The sequence below is a fragment of the Somniosus microcephalus genome, chromosome 14 (assembly GCF_052327205.1).
Source record: "Somniosus microcephalus isolate GS21.2 chromosome 14, FLI_Smic_1.0, whole genome shotgun sequence".
In the NCBI taxonomy this organism is placed as follows: Eukaryota; Metazoa; Chordata; class Chondrichthyes; order Squaliformes; family Somniosidae; genus Somniosus; species Somniosus microcephalus.
Window position 1 is genome coordinate 108,361,615 of NC_141000.1, and position 20,694 is coordinate 108,382,308.

The 20,694-nt window shown below is 47.0% G+C and overlaps 1 protein-coding gene across 3 annotated transcripts in view; it reads left to right on the forward strand.

Moving 5' to 3' along the window:
• Positions 1-18,425, forward strand: part of LOC147107822 (lebercilin-like protein) — a 140,989-nt gene extending 122,564 nt beyond the window's left edge. For all 3 annotated transcript variants that reach the window (XM_086007149.1, XM_086007148.1, XM_086007150.1), the window contains one exon: positions 17,596-18,425. In XM_086007149.1, the coding sequence (XP_085863275.1) occupies positions 17,596-18,407 (812 nt within the window). In that variant the 3' untranslated portion in view covers positions 18,408-18,425. The remainder of the gene's footprint in view (positions 1-17,595) is intronic.
• The last annotated feature ends 2,269 nt before the right edge of the window (positions 18,426-20,694 follow it).

Here is a 20,694-nt window from a genome sequence, read left to right on the forward strand (position 1 = left end):
TTGAATATATTTAATGAATTGGCCTCTACTGCCTTCTGTGGTAGAGAATTCCACAGGTTCACCACTCTCTGAGTGAAGAAATTCCTCCTCATTTCTGTCCTAAATGGCCTACCCCTTATCCTTAGACTGTGACACCTGGTTCTGGACTCCCCAACCATCAGGAACATCCTTCCAGCATTTAGTCTGTCTAGTCCTGTTAGAATTTTATAAGTTTCGATGAGATCCCCGCTCATTCTTCTAAACTCCAGCGAGTACAAGCCCAATCGATCCAATCTCTCCTCATACGTCATTCCTGCCATCCCAGGTATCAGCCTGGTGAATCTTCGCTGAACTCCTTCCATGGCAAGAACATCCTTCCTCAGATAAGGTGACCAAAATTGCACACAATACTCAAGATGTGGTCTCACCAAGGCCCTGTACAACTGCAGCAAGACATCCTTGTTCCTGTACTCAAACCCTCTCGCTATGAAGGCCAACATACCATTTGCCTTCTTAACCGCCTGCTGCACCTGCATGCTTACCTTCAGCGACTGGTGCACAAGGACACCCAGGTCTCGTTGCACTTCCCCTTCTCCCAATCTATTGCCATTCAGATAATAATCTGCCTTCCTATTTTTGCTACCAAAGTGGATAACCTCACATTTATCCACGTTATATTGCATCTGCTATGCTTCTGCCCAATCACCCAACCTGTCCAAATCATCCTGGAGTTTCTCGGCATCCTCCTCATAGCACACACGCCCAGCCAGCTTTGTGTCGTCTGCAAATTTGGAGATATTACATCTAGTTCCCTTGTCTAGATCATTAATATATATTGTGAATAGCTGAGGTCCAAGGACCGATCCCTGCGGTACCCCACTGGTCACTGCCTGCCACTCGGAAAAAGATCCGTTTATTCCAACTCTTTGCTTTCTGTCTTTTTTTTTAATTCATTGATGGGATGTGGGCGTCGCTGGCTAGGCCTGCATTTAGTGCCCATCCCTAATTGCCCTTGAGAAGATGGTGGTGAGCCGCCTTCTTGAACTGCTGCAGTCCATATGGTGTAGGTACACCCACAATGCTGTTAGGAAGGGAGTTTCAGGATTTTGGCCCAGCGACAGTGAAGGAACGGCGATACAGGTCCAAGTCAGGATGGTGTGTGGCTTGGAGGGGAACTTGTAGGTGGTGATGTTCCCATGCGTCTGCTGCCCTTGTCCTTCTAAGTGGTAGAGGTCGCGGGTTTGAAAGGTGCTGTTGAAGGAGCTTTGGCGAGTTGCTGCAGTGCATCTTGTAGATGGTACACACTGCAGCCACAGTGCGCCGGTGGTGGAGGGAGTGAATGTTGAAGGTGGCGGATGGAGTGCCAATCAAGCGGGCTGCTTTATCTTGAATGGTGTCGAGCTTCTTGAGTGTTGTTGGAGCTGCACTCATCCAGGCAAGTGGAGAGTATTCCATCACACTCCTGACTTGTGCCTTGTAGATGGTGGAAAGGCTTTGGGAAGTCAGGGGGTGAGACACTCGCCGCAGAATTCCCAGCCTCTGGCCTGCTCTTGTAGCCACAGTATTTATATGGCTGGTCCAGTTCAGTTTCTGATCAATGGTAACCCCCAGGATGCCAACCAGTTCTCTATCCAAGTCAGTACCTTGCCCCCAATCCCATGTGCCTTAACTTTATACGCTAACCTCTTATGCGGGACCTTATCGAAAGCCTTCTGAAAGTCCAAATACACCACATGCACTGGTTCTCCCTTATCTATTTTACTAGTTACATCCTCAAAAAATTCCAGTAGATTAGTCAAGCACGATTTACCCTTTGTAAATCCATGTTGACTTTGTCCGATCCTGTCACTGTTTTCCAAGTGCTCTGCTATTACATCTTTTATAATGGACTGTAGCATTTTCCCCACTACCGATGTCAGCCTTACCAGTCTGTAATTCCCCGTTTTCTCTCTACCACCTTTTTTGAATAGTGGGGTAACATTAGCTACCCTCCAATCCATGGGTACTGTTCCAGATTCCATCGAATGTTGGAAGATGATCAGCAATGCATCTACTATTTCTAGGGCCATTTTCTTAAGTACCCTAGGATGTAGATTATCAGGCCCTGGGAATTTATCGGCCTTCAATCCCATCAATTTCCTTAACACCATTTCCCTACCAATACTGATTTCTTTCAGTTCCTCCCTTTCATCAGACCCTATGTTCCCCGACATCTCTGGGAGGTTATTTGTGTCCTCCTTTGTGAAGACAGAACCAAAATATATATTTAGTTGGTCTGTCATTTCTTTGTTCCCCATTATAAATTCCCCTGATTCTGACTGCAAGGGACCGACGCTTCACTGGAATTGGAGTTCATCTTTGACCCTGAGATGAGCTTCCGACCCCATATCCACTCCATGACCAAGATCGCCTACTCCCACCTCTGTACAATCACCCAACTCTGCCCCTGCCTCAGCCCAACTGCTGCTGAAACCTTCATCCATGATTTTGTTACCTCAAGACTTGACTATTCCAATGCTCTCCTGGCTAGCCTCCTACCTTGCACCCACTGTAAACTTCAGCTCATACAAGGCTCTGATGCCCGTATCCTGACTCACACCAAGTCCCGTTCGTCCATCAGCCTTGTGCTTGCTGATCTACATTGACTCCCAGTCCAGCAACCCCTCAAATTTAAAATTCCCATCCTGTGTTCAAGTCCCACCAGGGCCTCTGTAACCTCCTCCTGCCCTATAACTCTCTGAGAACTCTGCGTTCCTCCAACTCTGGCCTCTTGTGCATCCCCCACTTTTTTCATCCCACCAATGGCGACCATGCCTTCAGCTGTCTGGGTCCTAAGCTCTGGAATTCCCTGCCTAAACCTCTCTACATCTCTCTCCTCCTTTAAGGTGCTCCTTAAAATCTACCTCTTAGACCAAGCTTTTGGTCACCTGTCCAAATATCGCCTTATGTGGCTCAGTGTTAAATTTTTTCGATAACGCTCCTGTCAAGCGCCTTGGGACATTTCACTATGTAAAAGGCGCTATATAAATGCAAGTTGTCGTTACTTAAGTTTCACATTCTTCAACACCATCCTTCATTCGGTTCAAAATACGTATCTAGTTTTTGTGCAAATGTGCATACGTAGTAGAAGGCCCATTTTATTAGTTATTTTCTCCTGCATCTTTAGGTCAGCTCCATATTATTCCTCGACTACATGTACAAGCATGCACCCCATTCTTGCATCTTAATTAGTAGCATTCTGTAAGTGGCAACTGGGAGCAGTGTGATGTGGACCTGTTTGACTCATCCTCCCAGCTTGCCCCCTCTCTTTTGAGAAAGCACCTCTGTTTGCTTTTGCCAAATAAGGCCTACCTAATCTCCTTTGTATACTATTATTTTCTTCTGCTGCTAATCTCCTTTCTTCTTCCTCCTGGCTTCTACTGTCCAATTTTAGAGGTGGGAGCAACTTAAAACAAAAAGTTTTGATTGAATAAAAACCATCTCCAAAGGTTATGGGAAAAGAGCAAGGGAATGGAACAAAGCTTTCAGAGGGCTAACACAGGAGCAATGGCCTCCTTCTTTGTTATAAAATTCTATGAATTTGCGGTGGCCTTTTTTTAAATGATGGAAAGCCAGAAGAACGAAGACTGACAATAAATGGACGGGCTACCAACAAACGAATATACTCGGCAGCCCACAGAGGAAGAACGCATCTAGACAAATTAACTCTTCCATGGCACACTAAAGAGGGATCCAGTTTCAGCAGTAAATGTTGATTCTTTTGGGGAGGGGAATAATAGCAGTTATTTGTTTATTAAGAACTGTTTGTCGGTAAACTTACTTTATTTAGTTTTTCTTCCATTTTCACTCCTGTAGGTGTTGGCCTATGCTGTTGTACTGTTCCTTTGGCACTGGCAGCTCCTCAGTGCCTTGCCAAAGGAAGGCCGATTGAGTGTCAGCAGGCTGAGCTCTATCCTATCAATAACTAACTCCCACACACATAGGCCGGAATTTTCCTGTTGCCGTGCGTGCGGGTCTGGGGGGCGGGTCAGCAATAAAAATCCCGGAAATAGCGAGCGCGTTAGGAACGCGCCGTCATCCCGCCGCCTCACGCATTTAACTCGGGCGGCTTTGAAGGCACGACACGGGCCCGATCGGCAAGCATTAAGTGCTTGATCAGAGACCATTAAGAGTGATTTTAACGCCATCTTGTGACTTTAACTGCAGGAGCATGGGATTCATGGAGGTCGGGTACTTCGCCTGTGAAGGAGAGTCAGAAGCTCAGTGGCCATTGGCGAGTTCATTCATTGACAGCTGGGAAAAGCACATAAATACTGCAACATAACACCTCATTACTTGCCTCGTGGAAAGGCTGTTGCTCACTCCATTTTGTCTACAGATTTGGGTGTCTGCAGCTTGCAGGCCATTTTTGAAACCTTGGAAACCACTCTCACCACATTGCTACTCAGTATCACAACATTGAGGGATTGGCCCTCTGATCTGAACTTTACCTGCCATCCACTACATCAGCATGGGTCCGCTTATACTGTCTCAGATGAGCCCCACCACCAACAACACCAGCCATACCAGCAGCAACCACAACAACAGCCTTCTCCTCAATGACCTGATGCTCCACAGGAGAGAGGGGGGCACCACAGGGCTGCAGTGCGCCAGAGGCGATACCCCCAACACAGGGTATACAGGCAGAGGATAAGCTTCCTCAACATGACTGAGCAGCAGTGCTTCAGGGGGCTCAGGCTATTGTGCCTGGTCAACGAGAACATTTGTAGCTTGCTGGAACAAGACCTGCTGCCCAGAGGTCCTGGTGAACACGCCTTACCCGTGGCTGTCAAAGTCACCACCGCCCTCAACTTCTTCGCCTCAGGTTCCTTCCAGGGATCTGCAGCAGACATTTGCAGGATCTCGTAGTCCACCACCCACAGATGTATCACCCAGGTGACCGATGCCATGTTTCACAAGTCAGCCAATTATCAAGACCGGGACCGATGTCGTAGGGGGAGTGTTTACTAGTGCTGTTGGGGAGGGTTTAAACTAAAATGGCAGGGGTTTGGGAACCTGTGGAGGGAGACAGAGGAAAGGAAAGCAAGGATAGAAACAAAAGACAGGAAGAAGAAAAGCAAAAGTGGAAGGCAGAGAAATCAAGGGTGTAAATCAAACAGGGCTACAGTAAATAATAATTCTAAAAGGACTAAGAGTGTTAAAAAAACAAGCCTGAAGGCTTGGTGTCTTAATGCGAGGAGCATTCGTAATAAGGTGGAGGAATTAGCTGCGCAAATAGATGTAAACAGATATGATGTAATTGGAATTACGGAGACATGGCTCCTGAGTGACCAAGGCTGGGAATTCAACATCCATGGGTATTCAATATTCAGGAAGGCCAGGCAAAAAGGAAAAGGAGGTGGGGTAGCATTGCTGGTTAAAGAGGAGATTAACACAATAGTAAGGAAGGATATTAGCTCTGATGATGTGGAATCTGTATGGGTAGAGCTGAGAAATACCAAGGAGCAGAAAGCGTTAGTGAGAGTTGTATACAGACCCCCAAACAGTAATGCTGAGGTTGGGGATGGCATTAAATGGGAAATTAGAGACGCGTGCAATAAGGGCACAGCAGTTATCATGGGTGACTTTAATTTACATATAGATTGGGCTAACCAAATTAGTAACAATACTGTGGAGGAGGAATTCCTAGAGTGTATACGGGATGGTTTCCTGGATCAATATGTTGAGGAACCAACTAGAGATCAGGCCATGTTAGACTGGTTATTATGTAATGAGAAAGGATTAATTAAAAATGTTTTGCGAGGCCCCTTGGGGAGGAGTGATCATAATATGATAGAATTCTTCATTAAGATGGAGAGTGAAGTAGTTGACTCAGAGACTAGAGTCCTGAATTTAAATAAAGGAAACTACGATGGTATGAGGCACGAGTTGGCAAGGATGGATTGGGGAATGTTACTTAAAGGGTTGACGGTGGATAGGCAATGGCAAACATTTAAAGATCACATGGATGAACTACAGAATTTGTTCATCCCTGTTTGGCATAAAAATAAAACAAAAAAGGTGACTCACACCTTGAGTATTGTGTGCAGTTTTGGTCGCCTTATCTGAGGAAGGATATTCTTGCCATGGAGGGAGTGCAGCGAAGATTCACCAGACTGATACCTGGGATGGCAGGAATGACGTATGAAGAGAGATTGTGTCGATTAGGCTTATATTCACTAGAGTTTAGAAGAATGAGAGGGGATCTCATTGAAACTTATAACATTCTAACAGGACTAGACAGACTAGTTGCAGGAAGGATGTTCCTGATGGCGAGGGAGTCCAGAACCAGGGGTCACAGTCTAAGGATAAGGGGTAAACCATTTAGGACTGAGATGAGGAGGAATTTCTTCACCCAGAGAGTGGTGAACCTGTGGAATTCTCTACCACAGAAGGCAGTTGAGGCCAACTTATTAAATATATTCAAGAAGGAGTTAGATATATTTCTTGAAGCTAAAGGGATCAAGGGATATGGGGAGAAAGCAGGGACAGGGTACTGAATTTGGATGATCAGCCATGATCTCATTAAATGGCAGAACAGGCTCGAGGGGCCGAATGTCATACTCCTGCTCCTATCTTCTATGTTTCTATATCAACTTTGCCACTGATGAAGCCAGTGTTACTGAGCGGGTGCACAACTTTGCGGCTCTGGCTGACTTCCCACAGGTGCAGGGCGTCATTGACTCTACACATGTGGCCATGAAGGCACCCCATCATCACCCAGGAGTGTTTGTGAACCACAAGGGCTTCCACTCCCTCAATGTGCAGCTTGTCTGCAACCATAAAAAGATCATCATGCATGTGTGCACCAGATTCCCTGGCAGCTGTCATGACTCTTTTGTTCTGCGCCAGTCCACCCTCCCTCAGCTCTTCGCATCTCCAACCAGACTTACCGGCTGGCTGCTTGGAGACAAGGGGTATCCACTGAAGACGTGGCTCATGACACCCTTGAGGACACCAAGTACTGAGGTCGAGGAACGTTATAATGTGAGCTACATCTCCACCAAATGTGCCATAGAGCAAACAATAGGCATGCTGAAGATGCGCTTCAGATGCCTTGACAGATCTGGAGGAGCCCTTCAGTACGCACTGGCCAGGGTCTCCAGAATCATCGTCGTATGCTGCGCACTGCACAACATAACTCAGCAGCAAGGATTGGAGCTGCAGGAGGAGCAAGGCGCAGAGCACAGAGCGCACAGCCTCTTCAGAGAAGGAGCAAGTGGAAGACGATGAAGAGGAGGAACCTGAGGTAGAGATGGCACCAGCAGCGGCGCACATTGCTGCCCAGGAGGCTCGGGATGGCCTCATCATGGCCAGATTTACTTAACTTGCTCCAATGCAGCCACATGGCTGCCACATGCTGTAATAAGTTCCCCCCGCCAACAACACCATAAAGCATCCCTATAATGACCAGTCCATTCCTCTCACCCAAAGCCCCAATGCTCAAGGTTAAGTAATGTTTCACCATTCACTCCAAGTGCCAAAGCCACTTCCAAGTATTGAGGCAAAAATGGACAAGACCCAAAAGTGGTGCAAAGAATAACATTTATGTGTGTCATCAAAACAACTGAAACTTAACACTAAAATTTTTTGAAACACCCACGTGCATACCCGTGTGCATCTACTTTTGTGTCATTTTTCTTTTCCGAGTGCTTCTACGAGGTGCACCCCCTGTGGCTTCAGCAGACGTAGAGGCAGGTTGCTCACTTCCCTGCTGCGACTTGTTAGACACTTTTGGCGGACTTCCTCTGGGTTTTGGAGCCTGTGAGGGCCCCGCCAAAGTCTGCTCCTCCTGCGACTGTACTGGGGCAGACTCAGCCATCGGGATCCGAGGAAGCATGTGGGGCTCTGACTGAGGGGGAGGCATGGGGGAGAAGTGGGAGTGCTTTGAGAAGAGCCCCCACTTCCATGTCCCTTCTCACCATCATCCCTCTCATGGGCCAGCCGCACTTCCCTGCTAGCAAGGAGCTGGAGAGAACCCTGCTGCACAGCAGTGGGGCGATGAACGCCCAAGTCTACGTTTACATCCCTCCTTGAGAGGAGGTCCATGAGCGCCTGACATCTGTTGTCCACAGCTAGCATGTGCTCATGTGACTGCCGCATTTGCTGCAGGTGGCCATCCTTTCCATGGAACAGCAAATCGTCGCCATCGCTTGCGATATGGTAGTGCTCATGTTGGAGATGGACTGCTCCATTCTTTGAACATTCGCAGACATCGCGGCTGCAAAAGATGCCAGAGCCTTGTGCAATTGTTGCTGCACTTCCAAGATCACCCTCTTTCTCGATAGCCCCCGAGGTTCAGTATCTGCATGCAGCTCAGCAGAGCTTGGAGCATCCTGTGCCCTCCGGCAAGGAGTCTCCACTGCTGTCCCTGTCAACACCATCTGCTCTTGCTCACTTGTGAATTGTGAGACACCAGGTGACAACTCTATGGCGCAAAGGACCCACCGAGGTGTGCATATCTGCATTGGTGCTGGGTGCGCTTGGGTCTGCTGACGGTATGAAGGGATATTTACTAGTCCTTGCCCTTTTCGGGCTACCCCGGATCAGGTGTATTCCCCAGACGTTCACCTTCAACTAAAGTTAGAGATAGCCGAATCCTATAAGACGTTTAATTGGGTCTAAAGGTCCAGACTATCTCTCCCTAAAGGAAAGGAATGACTTGAAGATGTTACCATCCTCCAGATAGCACTTTTAATAAGTTTAACTAGACTGTAACCTTCCAGATATTATGAGGGTCCGGAAAACTCCCCCAGAATTCTGCAACTCCTCACCAAAGAGTTTACAGAGGTTGAGATTGCGAGTTTGATACAGAAGTACTATGTGAGACTATTCTAAAAATATATAGATTTATTAAAGAACCGACATGTAGTTAACAGCTGGTGATTCAATCGCAACTTTAACAGTTCCAAAAACAAATAGCTTATGTTACGTCCGCGTATAAGAAGACACAGACTGCGGAGAACAGTACAATAGGTGTTTACTCAACGTGGCTCAGACTACAACTGATCTGTACAGATTACTACTCAGCGTTATAGACAGGTGTGGTCACTGCCGGTACTACAGTATACATGAGCTGTAAAAAGTAGTTCCCCCCATTAAAGGTACATACATTACAATTCCTCCCCTTTTAGATTAACAGTACCATAACACTCATTTAACAATTAAATATCAAACTAATTACAATTAACACTTTTAACATGCAACATTAGCTGAAAATAGTCTATTTATAAATTCAGTCTTTGGGGAAGCTTCCTGATCCTTTCTGGATAGCGCCTTTCCTGAGTGTCTTGCTCTTGGTGCGGAGGCGATTCTGGCCCCCTGTTGTCGGTTGGTTCATCAGTTTCCGATGCTACTGTTTCTGGGGTAGATGCGACCTGTACGTCGGGTTCATCACCAGGTACGTATGGGCGAGGCATGGGGTTGACTTGTTCCTGTGACTCTAGGATCTGGTCAGCATGGCATCTCACGATGCTCTCCCCGACGTCCACTGTGTACATTAGTGGGCCCTGCCGTGTGCATATCGTTCCTGGCTGCCATTTTTCTGTTCGGTAGTCGCGGGCCAAGACTGGTTGCCCTACATTGAAGCTCCTTGTTGGCTTCTCATGGATGTGCTGGAATTGCTTACTCTCAACATCTCTTCGTATGTTTGGTCTGAGCAAATCCAGGCGAGATCTTAACCTTCGGTTAAAGAACATCATGGCTGGGGCCTGGTTGGTGACTGCATGTGTCGCATTCCTGTAGGCGAACAGGGAATTGTCCACCTTGTGCTGCAGCGGAATGTTGTCATTGTACATAGCCTTTATTGCCTTCTTAAAGGTTTGTACGAACCTCTCAGCCAATCCATTTGTGGCTGGATGATACGGGGCGGATGTGTAATGCCTTACCCCATTCTTTTTCAAGAACCTCCGGAACTCTTCGGACACAAACTGTGGTCCGTTGTCGGAGCAAATCTGTTCTGGCAAGCCATTCCTGGCAAAAATGGTCCGTAGGACTGCAATAGTTTTCTCTGTGGTGGTGGAGGACATTTTGATGACCTCAGGCCATTTCGAGTGTGCATCCACGGCTATTAAAAACATTGAGTCCATGAATGGACCAGCAAAATCAATATGCACCCGTTGCCATGGAGATGACGGCCACTCCCATGGGTGTAGAGGGGCCTGTGGTGGTGCATTTTGGACTTTCTGGCATCCTGAGCAGCTCTTGGTCAGGTCCTCGATTTGTTTATTGATTCCCGGCCACCACACATAAGCCCTGGCTAGGCTTTTCATTTTTACCCCTCCCAGATGACCCTCATGAAGCTCATTGAGCACTCTATCCCTTAACTTGGCTGGAATTACCACTCGGGATCCACACATCAAGGTCCCCCGGCACACTGACAGCTGTTCTCACCTTGTCGAGAATGCTGGCAACAGTGAGTCGCCATGTGCTGGCCATCCCTTCACCGTCAAATCATATACCCGAGACAGTGTCGGGTCATTTCGGGTTTCCTTTTCGATACAAGCGTTAGTTACCGGTAGGTATTCAACTATAGTCGAATGGAATATTTCGACAGGATCCACTGCTGGTGCTTCCTCCGCAGTAGGCAGTGGCAGGCGTGATAGCCCATCAGGATTTCCATGCTGTTTCGTGCCCTTATATTCAATCTCATAGTGGTGCGCCCCTAGAAAAAGTGACTATCTTTGTAGTCGTTGCGCAGTCATCACCGGAACACCCTTCTTCAGATTAAAAATGGAGACAAGAGGCTGGTGATCAGTCAGCAAGGTCAATTTCTGCCCGTGCAGATAGTGATTGAACTTTTTCACTCCCCACACTAGGCTGAGGGCGTCCCTGTCAATATGGGCGTAGTTACACTCGGCTGAGGTTAGTGATCGTGACGCAAAGGCTATTGGCCTCTCTGAGCCGTCCGAGAATTTGTGCGACAGCACCGCTCCAATGCCGTAGGGTGACGCATCACATGCCGACCGAATTGGTAATGCTGGGTTGTAATGGGCCAATACCTCTTTCGATGTGATTAGTGTTTTGCTCTTCTGGAAAGCTCATCTACATTCGTCACTCCACTTTCATGGCACCCCAGTTTGCAGTAGGGTGTTCAGTGGGTGTAGTATTGTAGACAAATTTGGCAAGAACTTATGGTAGTAGTTTACCAGCCCGAGGAACGACCTCAGTTGTGACACATTTTCCGGTGCTGGAGCCTTGACTACTGCCTCAATCTTCTCTGGGGACTTATGTAACCCCTCTTTATCGATAACGTGGCCACAATACGAGATTTGTTTTCTAAAAAACTCGCATTTGGGGCGGTTAGCTCGGAGCCCATATTCCTGCAATCTAGTGAGCACCTGCTCCAGGTTGGCAAGGTGATCACTGTCATTTTCGCCCGTGACCAGGATGTCGTCCAAATAACACTGGGTCCCTGGGATCCCTTGCAGGACTTGTTCCATTGCCCTCTGCCAAATAGCCGGAGCTGATGCTACCCCGAATACCAGCCGATTGTATTGGTAGAGACCTTTATGGGTGTTGATTGTGAGGTATTTTTTTGATGCTTCTTCTACCTCCATTTGCAGATACACCTGGGCCAGATCAATCTCAGTGAAGCGTTTCCCTCCAGATAGCGAGGCGAAAATATCTACAATCCGCGGAAGTGGATATTGTACGGTGTGAAGGACCGGGTTCACTGTTACCTTAAAGTCCCCACAGATGCAAACCTTCTTTGGTTCCCCAGGCGTGCTGCTCAACGACTTTTTCATCACAGGGACGATGGGTGTAGCCCACTCGCTCCAGTCTACCTTGGACAGTACACCTGAACGTTCCAGACTCTCCAGCTCTGCTTCGACGGCTGGGCGGATCGCATAATGTACCGGTCTGGCCTTAAAAAATTTTGGGCTTACGTTTTCTTCAATTTTAATCGTCGCTGTCATGCCTTTTAGTGTTCCGAGTCCTTGCTGGAACACTTCTTTCGCATCAGTTAGGATCTTTGACAGTCGCCCAGGTGTGACGTCATCATCCTTTTTGTCAGCCACAGTCAGTGCCTGTATGGAATGCCAATCCAGTTGTATTTTCCGGATCCATTCACGTCCCAGTAATGGTGGTCCTCTATCTTGCAATACATACAGGTCTAGTTTTGGTGTTTCCTTACCGTTATATATAACGGTCACCCTTATTTTTCCTTTGGGGTAGACATTTTGCCACGTATACGTCTTCAAAATAATTTTTGTGTCTCTCAAGGGTATGTGTGAGAATAGCCGCTCGTAGTCCCGTCGGTTTATGACTGTTAGGGCTGATCCTGTGTCCAATTCCATCTTTACCTGGACTCCTGCTATCTTGAGAGTGACCCAAATGGTTCGGTGATCCTCCGTTGTGATCACATTATGTAGTTTCAGACAACTCAGTTCCCTGCTTTCGGAGTCGTTATCACTCTTTTGTTCGTCTGAACTATTCTCCGTCATCTTATGTACCTTCTGGTACTTTCCTTTGGTAGGTTTCTTATTGCTGGTTTTCTTTCCCGACCTGCAGACTCATGCTATGTGTCCTACTTTTCCACACTGTCTGCACACTTTGTCTTTGAACCAGCAATCATTCTGGTCGTGTGTTGTTCTGCCGCAGCAATAGCTCTTCTCTGTTCCATATGACATTTCATTTGTGCCATATTCTTGCGGTCTCTGTTGTATCTCTGCAGCGCCCCGTGCTGCTGCTTCATATGATACCGCAATGCTGAAAGCCTTTTCTAGCGTAAGGTCCTTTTCAGATAAAAGCCGTTTCTGGGTTCCTTCACTTTGAAGCCCACACACAAACTTGTCCCTTAAGGTATCTGCCAGTCCCGCTCCAAACTGGCAGTGTTTCGATAGTTTGCGCAGTTCTGTTAAATAATCAGCATTGCTTTCATCCTTAAGCTGGTTCAGTTTGTGAAACTTAAATCTTTCTGCTATCAGCAGCGGTGTGGGGTTTAAATGTTCCTTTAGTATCGTTACTATATCTTCAAAACTCTTTTCCATTGGCTTCGTTGGGGTTACTAGATTTCGTAATAAACCATACGTCTTTGCACCGATTAAATTTAACAATACCGACACTTTCTTGTCATCTGACATCCCATTTGCCTTGCAGTACACCTCTATTCGTTCGACATATGTAGTCCAATCTTCGACTTCTTTGTCAAATGCGGTGATACTGCCACTCTTCGGCATTTTGGTTGTGGTTTAAAATGGCGTCTCCCAATGGCTTAAAATGGCATCTCCCGCGCTTTCCTTCCTCCCCTGCTGCTGCCGACGCCGCTCCCAGCGGTTCTCATGGCAATGGCGGCGCCCTGTAGGTTTCACGCGCTTCTCCTGCGCTGCTGCCAACGCCGCTCTCGGCGGTCCTCATGGCAATGGCGGCGCCTCGCGGGTTTCTGCGCGTCTCTCTCTCTCTCCGATGCTGCTCGGCCCCTGAACACCGGCTGCGCCCTGTGCACTCTGCCCTCTCTCTCTCTCCCCCGTCGACGCTGCTCGGCCCTTTGCTGTGCCGCTCGGTCGGGCTCTAGCCCGCCGCTGTCCGGGAAGGGTTTGCGCACTACCTGTTGCCAGCCCGTTTCGCTGGATCACCTTGACTGGAAAGCCAAGCCTGGCTCTCAACAGCCTCCCCCGCAATTCTCGAGTCTCTGCTGGATGACTGGGCGGTTGCCCATGGTCGACGCCCGAGTCTCTGGCCTTGACCTCCAATCCACTGATCTCCAGGAACGAATCCCTGGGAGGTGATGCAGAGTTGCAGGTAGGTTTGAACCTGCCTCGTCGCCAATGTTACGTTCGCGTATAAGAAGATACAGACTGCGGAGAACGGTCCAATAGGTGTTTACTCAATGTGGCTCAGACTGCAACTGATCGGTACAGATTACTACTCAGCGTTATATACAGGTGTGGTCACTGCCGGTACTACAGTATACATGAGCTGTAAAAAGTAGTTCCCCCTCTTAAAGGTACATACATTACAGCTTACAATTCTTATTCTCAGTGATCCTTATTCTCAAATCTTAACTTTGTTACATTTTTACATTTCTTACTTATTTCTAATCCAGGATATCCACCAAAATCAAATACCTTTGATTACCCGAGACTCAAAGAGTTGTAGGCTTTCAGAGCCTGTCTCTGAAGTTGAGAATCGCTTTGCCCCTTCCATTGAATTCTGACTTCCTATTTGAAAGTTCTATATTTTATACCCTTTTTTCAGTGGTATATCCTTTGAAGTTTTCTGCTGATGTAAGCTAATTATCTCTAGTCATCTTTCTGTTGACTTCTTTCTATTCTTACTGTCAATTCAGCTGTTAGCTTGCAGAATTCTGTCTGCTGCGTAGGTGTTCAAAACTTATCATAAAAAACGGTTATAACATGTATCTATTTTATGCCATTCTTATGAAGGACTTCTATTCAATTCTTAAATCACCTTAGCTGGTTGTAAGCAGACTTTGCATCTCCTATGTGTTCCAAGTTCAATACAAAAGCCATGTGATTGTTTGGTGCATCTATTGATGTCATATTTATGAAGGCATATGGTTCTTTAATGTTATGTATTTCATTTCAAAGTGTTGGTTTATGACACCTTTAACTGGGCATTCTTATTGTGTTCTTTCCAAAGCTCAGACTTTTTGGAAGCTCCAACCCTTTGCTTCAATAGGGCCATTGTTTCAGTGTCAACAACCGATTCCCATTTCAAAAGCCTGTATGGTGTTTATAGCTTTGTGTTAACAACTCATCTTATCTCAAAAGCCTGTATTTACAGCTTTGTGTCATTGAGGCTTTTAGATTTTTAAACCCAGTTTGTCATGTTTTAATAAAGTCAGAATTCTGTTCATAGGATGGTGTATTTTTCTGAATAGGTATGGCTCATTCCTTTACAGGTACACCCTCAGAGGCTGGAGGCTCCTTTGAGGAGTTGTCTTCCTCCTTCAGCTGGACAGTGGGGTGGGGGCAGTTGATGGACCTGTGGGAGAGTAAAGAGATAAATTAGAAGTGGTATAATAATAATTCAACTTTATTGTCATTGTACAATGCACAAGTACATGAACAACGAAATGTGATCTTGCAAGCTCCCATGAGTCCAGTACAAATAACATTAAAATTAAACGTAAATAGCACCATCCTGGGAGAAGCAAAGCCGCTGCGTCTGTGCGCGCCGCCATTCCATTTCCACCATTCCTCCTGTCCGACAATCTTCAGCCCAACGCCTGGGCCTGCTCACCAGCCGCCCCTCCCGGGGCTCCTTCCGTGACCTTCTCACCAACCGCCCCTCCTCGGGGCTCCTTCCGTGACCTTCTGCACCTAGGTTTTCCCTGATGGTCACCCCTCCAGGTACTAACCAGGCCTGGCTCTGCTTAGCTTCCAAGCCTTGCCAGTGACCCTGTCCCTAGTCCCAGGGTAACAAATGGGTAACATTAACATTATGCATATGATGACATTGCACTGGATGCTCACATCAGTCACCATATGAGTGACTGTTGCATGCCATGTGGCTTTATGAGATGTAATTATGTCCCCAGGTTGCTGGGATGTCGCCCTCTCTCCGTCTCCTATGGCCATCATCTCTCCAACTCCCGAGATCTCCAGAGCCCCCTCCTCTGCTGCTCTTAGTTGTGCGAAGACTGGAGGGCCACCTCTGGTACTCTGCCTCTCCCTGTTGTTCTGGGCTCTTTTCTCCAGCAAGGAGGGAAAGAAGAGAAGTTTGAGTGAGAGTGATGGAATGAGTGTAAGGAATGGATGGTCTACATCTGTAGAGGGTGACTATGAGGGAGTGGGGTGCCAATGCCAAATATTCTCCTTCTGTGGTGTTACTTGCTATGATTGCATTAGGATGAGGGTGAGTATGAGGGGTGGTTGGTCAGATGGGGATGTATGTATATAGAGAGAGAGGGATGGGTGGACATGCAAGGTATGTTGGTGTGAGGAATGATGTGCAGGAGTAGGCGTGGGAAGGCAGATTGATGGGGATGTGATGAGAGGCACATCAGGATGAAGGTTAGGGTGGCATTGCACTCACCTTTCCTGACCTCATGAGATCATTGAATCATTTCCTGCACTGGATCCAGGTCCTTCTCACCACATCCCTGCTGATAACCTCCTCAGCTATATCCAACCAGGCTCATTTGGTCTGGCTGGATATAGCTGAGGAGGTTCTCAGTAGTTATAACAGCACTCAAGCCTTTGTTTGTCAGGTTCCACCCTCCTCTAGCAACCTTCAAATGAGTTGAGTGCAAGGCTGCTTTAAATATCGGTGCTGGAAATAAGTCATGACGTCATCAGACCCGCACCATTTAGTAGGGCCGGGAAACGCGCACAAGTCTTTCAATTGGGGCCATTAAGTTAAAAGTCGCTCTGAACAACGCGCTGCTCAGAACATCGTGTCCCGCACGCACCCGACCCGACTCCAGGGTAAAAATTCCAGCCAGACTTTTCAGCAAGGGTCATGATCAATTCAATTTTATTTGCCATATGTAACTAGTACAATGGAATGCTTACTCCCCGTAGGGACACGTCAGCTATTTTTACAGTGCCGTGTTCAGAAGTCAATTCTTTGGCATCCAGTGGCAGTGGGAGCACGATGTCCCTCAGCCGCTACGACCTCCTCGTCACTGCGGCCTCCTCCTCACTGTTGCTGGCTCGGTTCCACGTGTGGTGGCCTGCTTCTCCCGCTCACCCTCTGGCCACCATTCCCGGCTCCCCTCCTCCCAGTCGGACTGCGAGTCGTCGTGGCTGCTGCTGCTGCTTGATGCGCTGCCTCCATCAGGCAGATGAAAAAGGGAAAACATTTTTAAAAAGCAGCGGAAACCTTTCTAAATACACCTTTTATCTCAAGGGGTTTGGAATACAAAAGTTTGGTATGAGCACCATACCTCAGGAAAGATATATTGGCCTTGGAGTGGGTACAGCAAGGATTTACCAGAATGATACCTGGGCTTAATGGGCTAAATTATGAGGAAGGTTGCATAAACTTGGTTTGTGTTCCCTGGATTTTAGAAAGTTGAGGGGTGATGTAATTGTGGTCCTTAAAATGATAAAGGGATTCAATAGTGTAGATATAGAGAATCTATTTCCTCTGGTGGGGGAAATCCAGAACAAGAATCTTAAAATTAGAGATGGCCATTTACGGGTGAAATCAGGAAGTACTTTTTCACACAAAGGGTAGTGGATATCTGGAACCCTCCTCCACCCTCCACCCTCCCAAAAGATTGTGGAGACTAGGTCAATTGAAATTTTCAAGACTGAGATCGATAGAAGTTTGCTAGGTAAGGGTATCAAGGGATAGAGAGTAAAGACAGGTAAATAAAGCTGAGGTACAGATCAGTGAAGCTGAGGTAATGAACTAATTGAATGGCGGTACAGGCTCGCGGGGCTGAATGGCTTACACCTGTTCCTATTTTCTCTAAAAAATAAAAATCAACTATCATTGGGGTCTAAAATGTTTCTATAAAATTACAGGTCACTTCAGTGTTGTCAGATGTCTTATACAAATTGCATAGGCCAGTTAGTGTATTATAGATGACACAGAAGGCACAGTTCATTCACCTCCATTTATAAAATCTGCATGAATATGTTTTTTTTTTCACCCTGTTAGAATACGAGCAGGCAGAGAGGAGATGGAAGGAGATGGAGGAGAAAGATATCTTGGAAAACTTGGAAAGGGAAAAAAGAGAAAAACAGGAGAAAGAAAGAGCTCAATTTTTGAGGGAAGCCTTCGAGAGGAAAGAGACAGGAGGACAAGAGCAAGATACCAAGCACGTGAAGGAAAGCGAGCAGCAAAAAGTACTTGAGGAGCAGAAAGATGTAAATGAATCACTACTGGACGACATCAAGGAAATAGGTGAAACATTTGCATTGAGTAACAACCCCAATAAAACTCCTTCTAGACTCAGAAGGCGCTACAGGTTCACAGAACAAATTGAAAATCTCCACCAAGGGCTTCCTGTTTGCAAACTATCGTGTGCGACCAATATTAGCAGCAAAAAAAGACAAGACAGGCAAGAAAGTAAGGAGTTCCTGGACTTAAGCGCTTCTTTCAATGGTTATGAGCCATCTTTTGGGAAGCTATGCAATCGGCCAAATGAACTGAGGCACCAAGTTGGGGATGGGCCGAGTGAAAAATCCGAAAATTGTCTTCCGTCAACTTCAAGAAACGATAAGAAAAACAGCCTCATGGAAACATTATTTAGATCAGGCGCTACTTTAGAAAATAATCCCTCCAAGGACAGTAAAGCTAAAGCCACTGAGAAACTAAAACAGTTGCAGAGAAATAAACAGACAAGTCGAATTCAGGTTACTAACAAAACCAGATTGAATGTTCTGGATCCTGACTTGCTGCCTGTGAAGGTTTTGGAATCATCCACAGATGAAAGTGAAAAACTGGTTTTACAATCATTAAATGAATAAAATAAAAATATGACCTTTTGTTTGTGAAGTTTTATTAAATTAAAGGTTGTTGAAACTCACTTATCTCTCCAGAAGCTAACAAAAATGAAAACAATTGCCAAACTGCAGTTTTTCCAATGAGAAAGCAAAGGAATGAATGGCAGATGGTCACTAAAATTAAATTCAGATATTTGAATTTTTCCAAGTAGTAAACAAACACTGAAATGTTTTATAAATCGAGGTATTGAGTACAAAAGTAGAGAAATTATGCTGAACCTTTATAAAGTGCTGATTAGGCCACAACTGGAGTATTGCGTCCAGTTCTGGTCACCACACTTTAGGAAGGATGTGAAGGCCCTTGAAAGGGTGCAGAGGAGATTTACCAGAATGGTTCTGGGGTGGGGGATCTTAGCTACAAGGACAGGTTGGAAAAGCTGGATTTGTTTTCATTAGAGCAAAGGAGGTTGAGGGGTGATTTGATAGAGTTGTACAAGATTATGACGGGTTTGGATAGGCTAGATGGGGAAAGGCTGTTCCCACTAATTGATGGTACAAGGACTAGGGGACACAGATTTAAGGTTTTGGGCAAGAGATACAGGGGGGATGTGAGGAAAAACTTTTTTACGCAGCGAGTGGTGAGGACCTGGAACTCGCTGCCGACAGAAGTGGTGGAAGCGGAAACACTCAATGTTTTCAAGGGGAGACTGGATAGGCACTTGAGGGAAATAAACTTGCAGGGCTACAGGGATAGAGCGGGGTAATGGGACTGACTGGATTGCTCTACAGAGAGCCGGCATGGACTCGATGGGCCGAATGGCCTCCTTCTGTGCCGTTATGACTCTAGAGGCTCAATTTTGCCAGGCACGAGGAGGCGGGTTTGGAGGCGTGTGAGGTGGTAAAATCGCAAAAAATGGCGTGCAGGCCCAATCCCGCCTCCGAGCAATTTTCCCAGAATCGGGGTTTCGGACCCCATTTCCATCCCACCTCCAAGAGGCGGGATAGGCCCTTAAGGCCCTTAACGACCACTTAATTGCCTCTATAATCCAATTTTGAGAGGCCTTTCTGATTTTTAGACATTTCCCCCATCCTGCATGCCTCCTCTGAAACACACCAGGTAATCCTGGCGACCTCCCAAGTGGATTGCTTATTAACAGCTGCAGCTCCACCATTAAAAAGGAGTTGTCACCAATCATCATTTGCAGCTGGTGGCAGAACTTTGTTGTCTCAGGTCTGGGGAACTTTTAGCGGCCTACTTATTATTGTGGATGCTTGGAGCCTGAGACCCATCTCCAGTGTGACCTCCTGGCAAACCCCTCTCCCCACCTTGACTGAGCACGTCCTCAACTGAGGCATATACCAGAAGCATGGGAACCATTTATTTCCTTTCCATCTGGACATCAAATTCGGAAGAAGACCAGCCGTGGCAGCAGCAGAACCTTGAACAACAGCAGCACCAACAGCAGCAGCAACAATAGGAGCGCCAAGCTGCTGCTCACCCACCTGAAGCTGCACAGGCCAGAAGGCGCCAGCGCGCGACCACATTGCTGCCCGGGATGCAAGGGACGCGCTCATTTTGACCAGATTTGCTTAGTCTGCACAATCAAACACTTTTGATTCGCACCTTCTCACCAGAGTTTCGACAATGGACAGGAACCGGCGGATTCCTATCACTCTGACCACCATACTGACAATTGCAAGTTGCCCTAAGCCATCAATGTAAAAGTCCCATTTGCGAAATGACACAGGCCACAACTTCAACAGTTTGCCATCAAATCTGTTTATGATACCATGACAAGGATGGCTGGTCCAAATACAATACATCATAGCACCCAAGTGACTACCCTTGTGACTACTTGTGCTTTATCTTCCTCTTACGCATGCTCCTATGTGGTGCTTCCCCTGTGGCTTCAGCAAATGTGGGGTTGCGAACCTGTAAGGGCTTGGCAACAGTCCGCTGCTCCTGCGGCTGTGCAGGGGCTGAGACGCCCATCTCAGTTGGGTGAGGAATCTGGTGGGGCTCTGACCGAGGGCTTTTGAGTGGCATGGTCGTGTGAGTGCTTGAAGAGGAGCTCCCACTTCTTTGTTGTCTGCCACCAACATCTCTCTCATGGGTCAGCCCCACTTTAGTGCTAGCAAGTCGCTTGACAGCACCTTGCTGCACTTCAGGGGGGCCATGAGGACCCGTTTCTGCACTGGAAGTCCTACTCCAGAGGACTTCCATGAAGGTCTGGTTGGTATGCTCAATAGCTGCCCATCGCTCCTCAAGAGACGTCAGTCTATTCTGAACAATGACCATGTTTTCAAGACC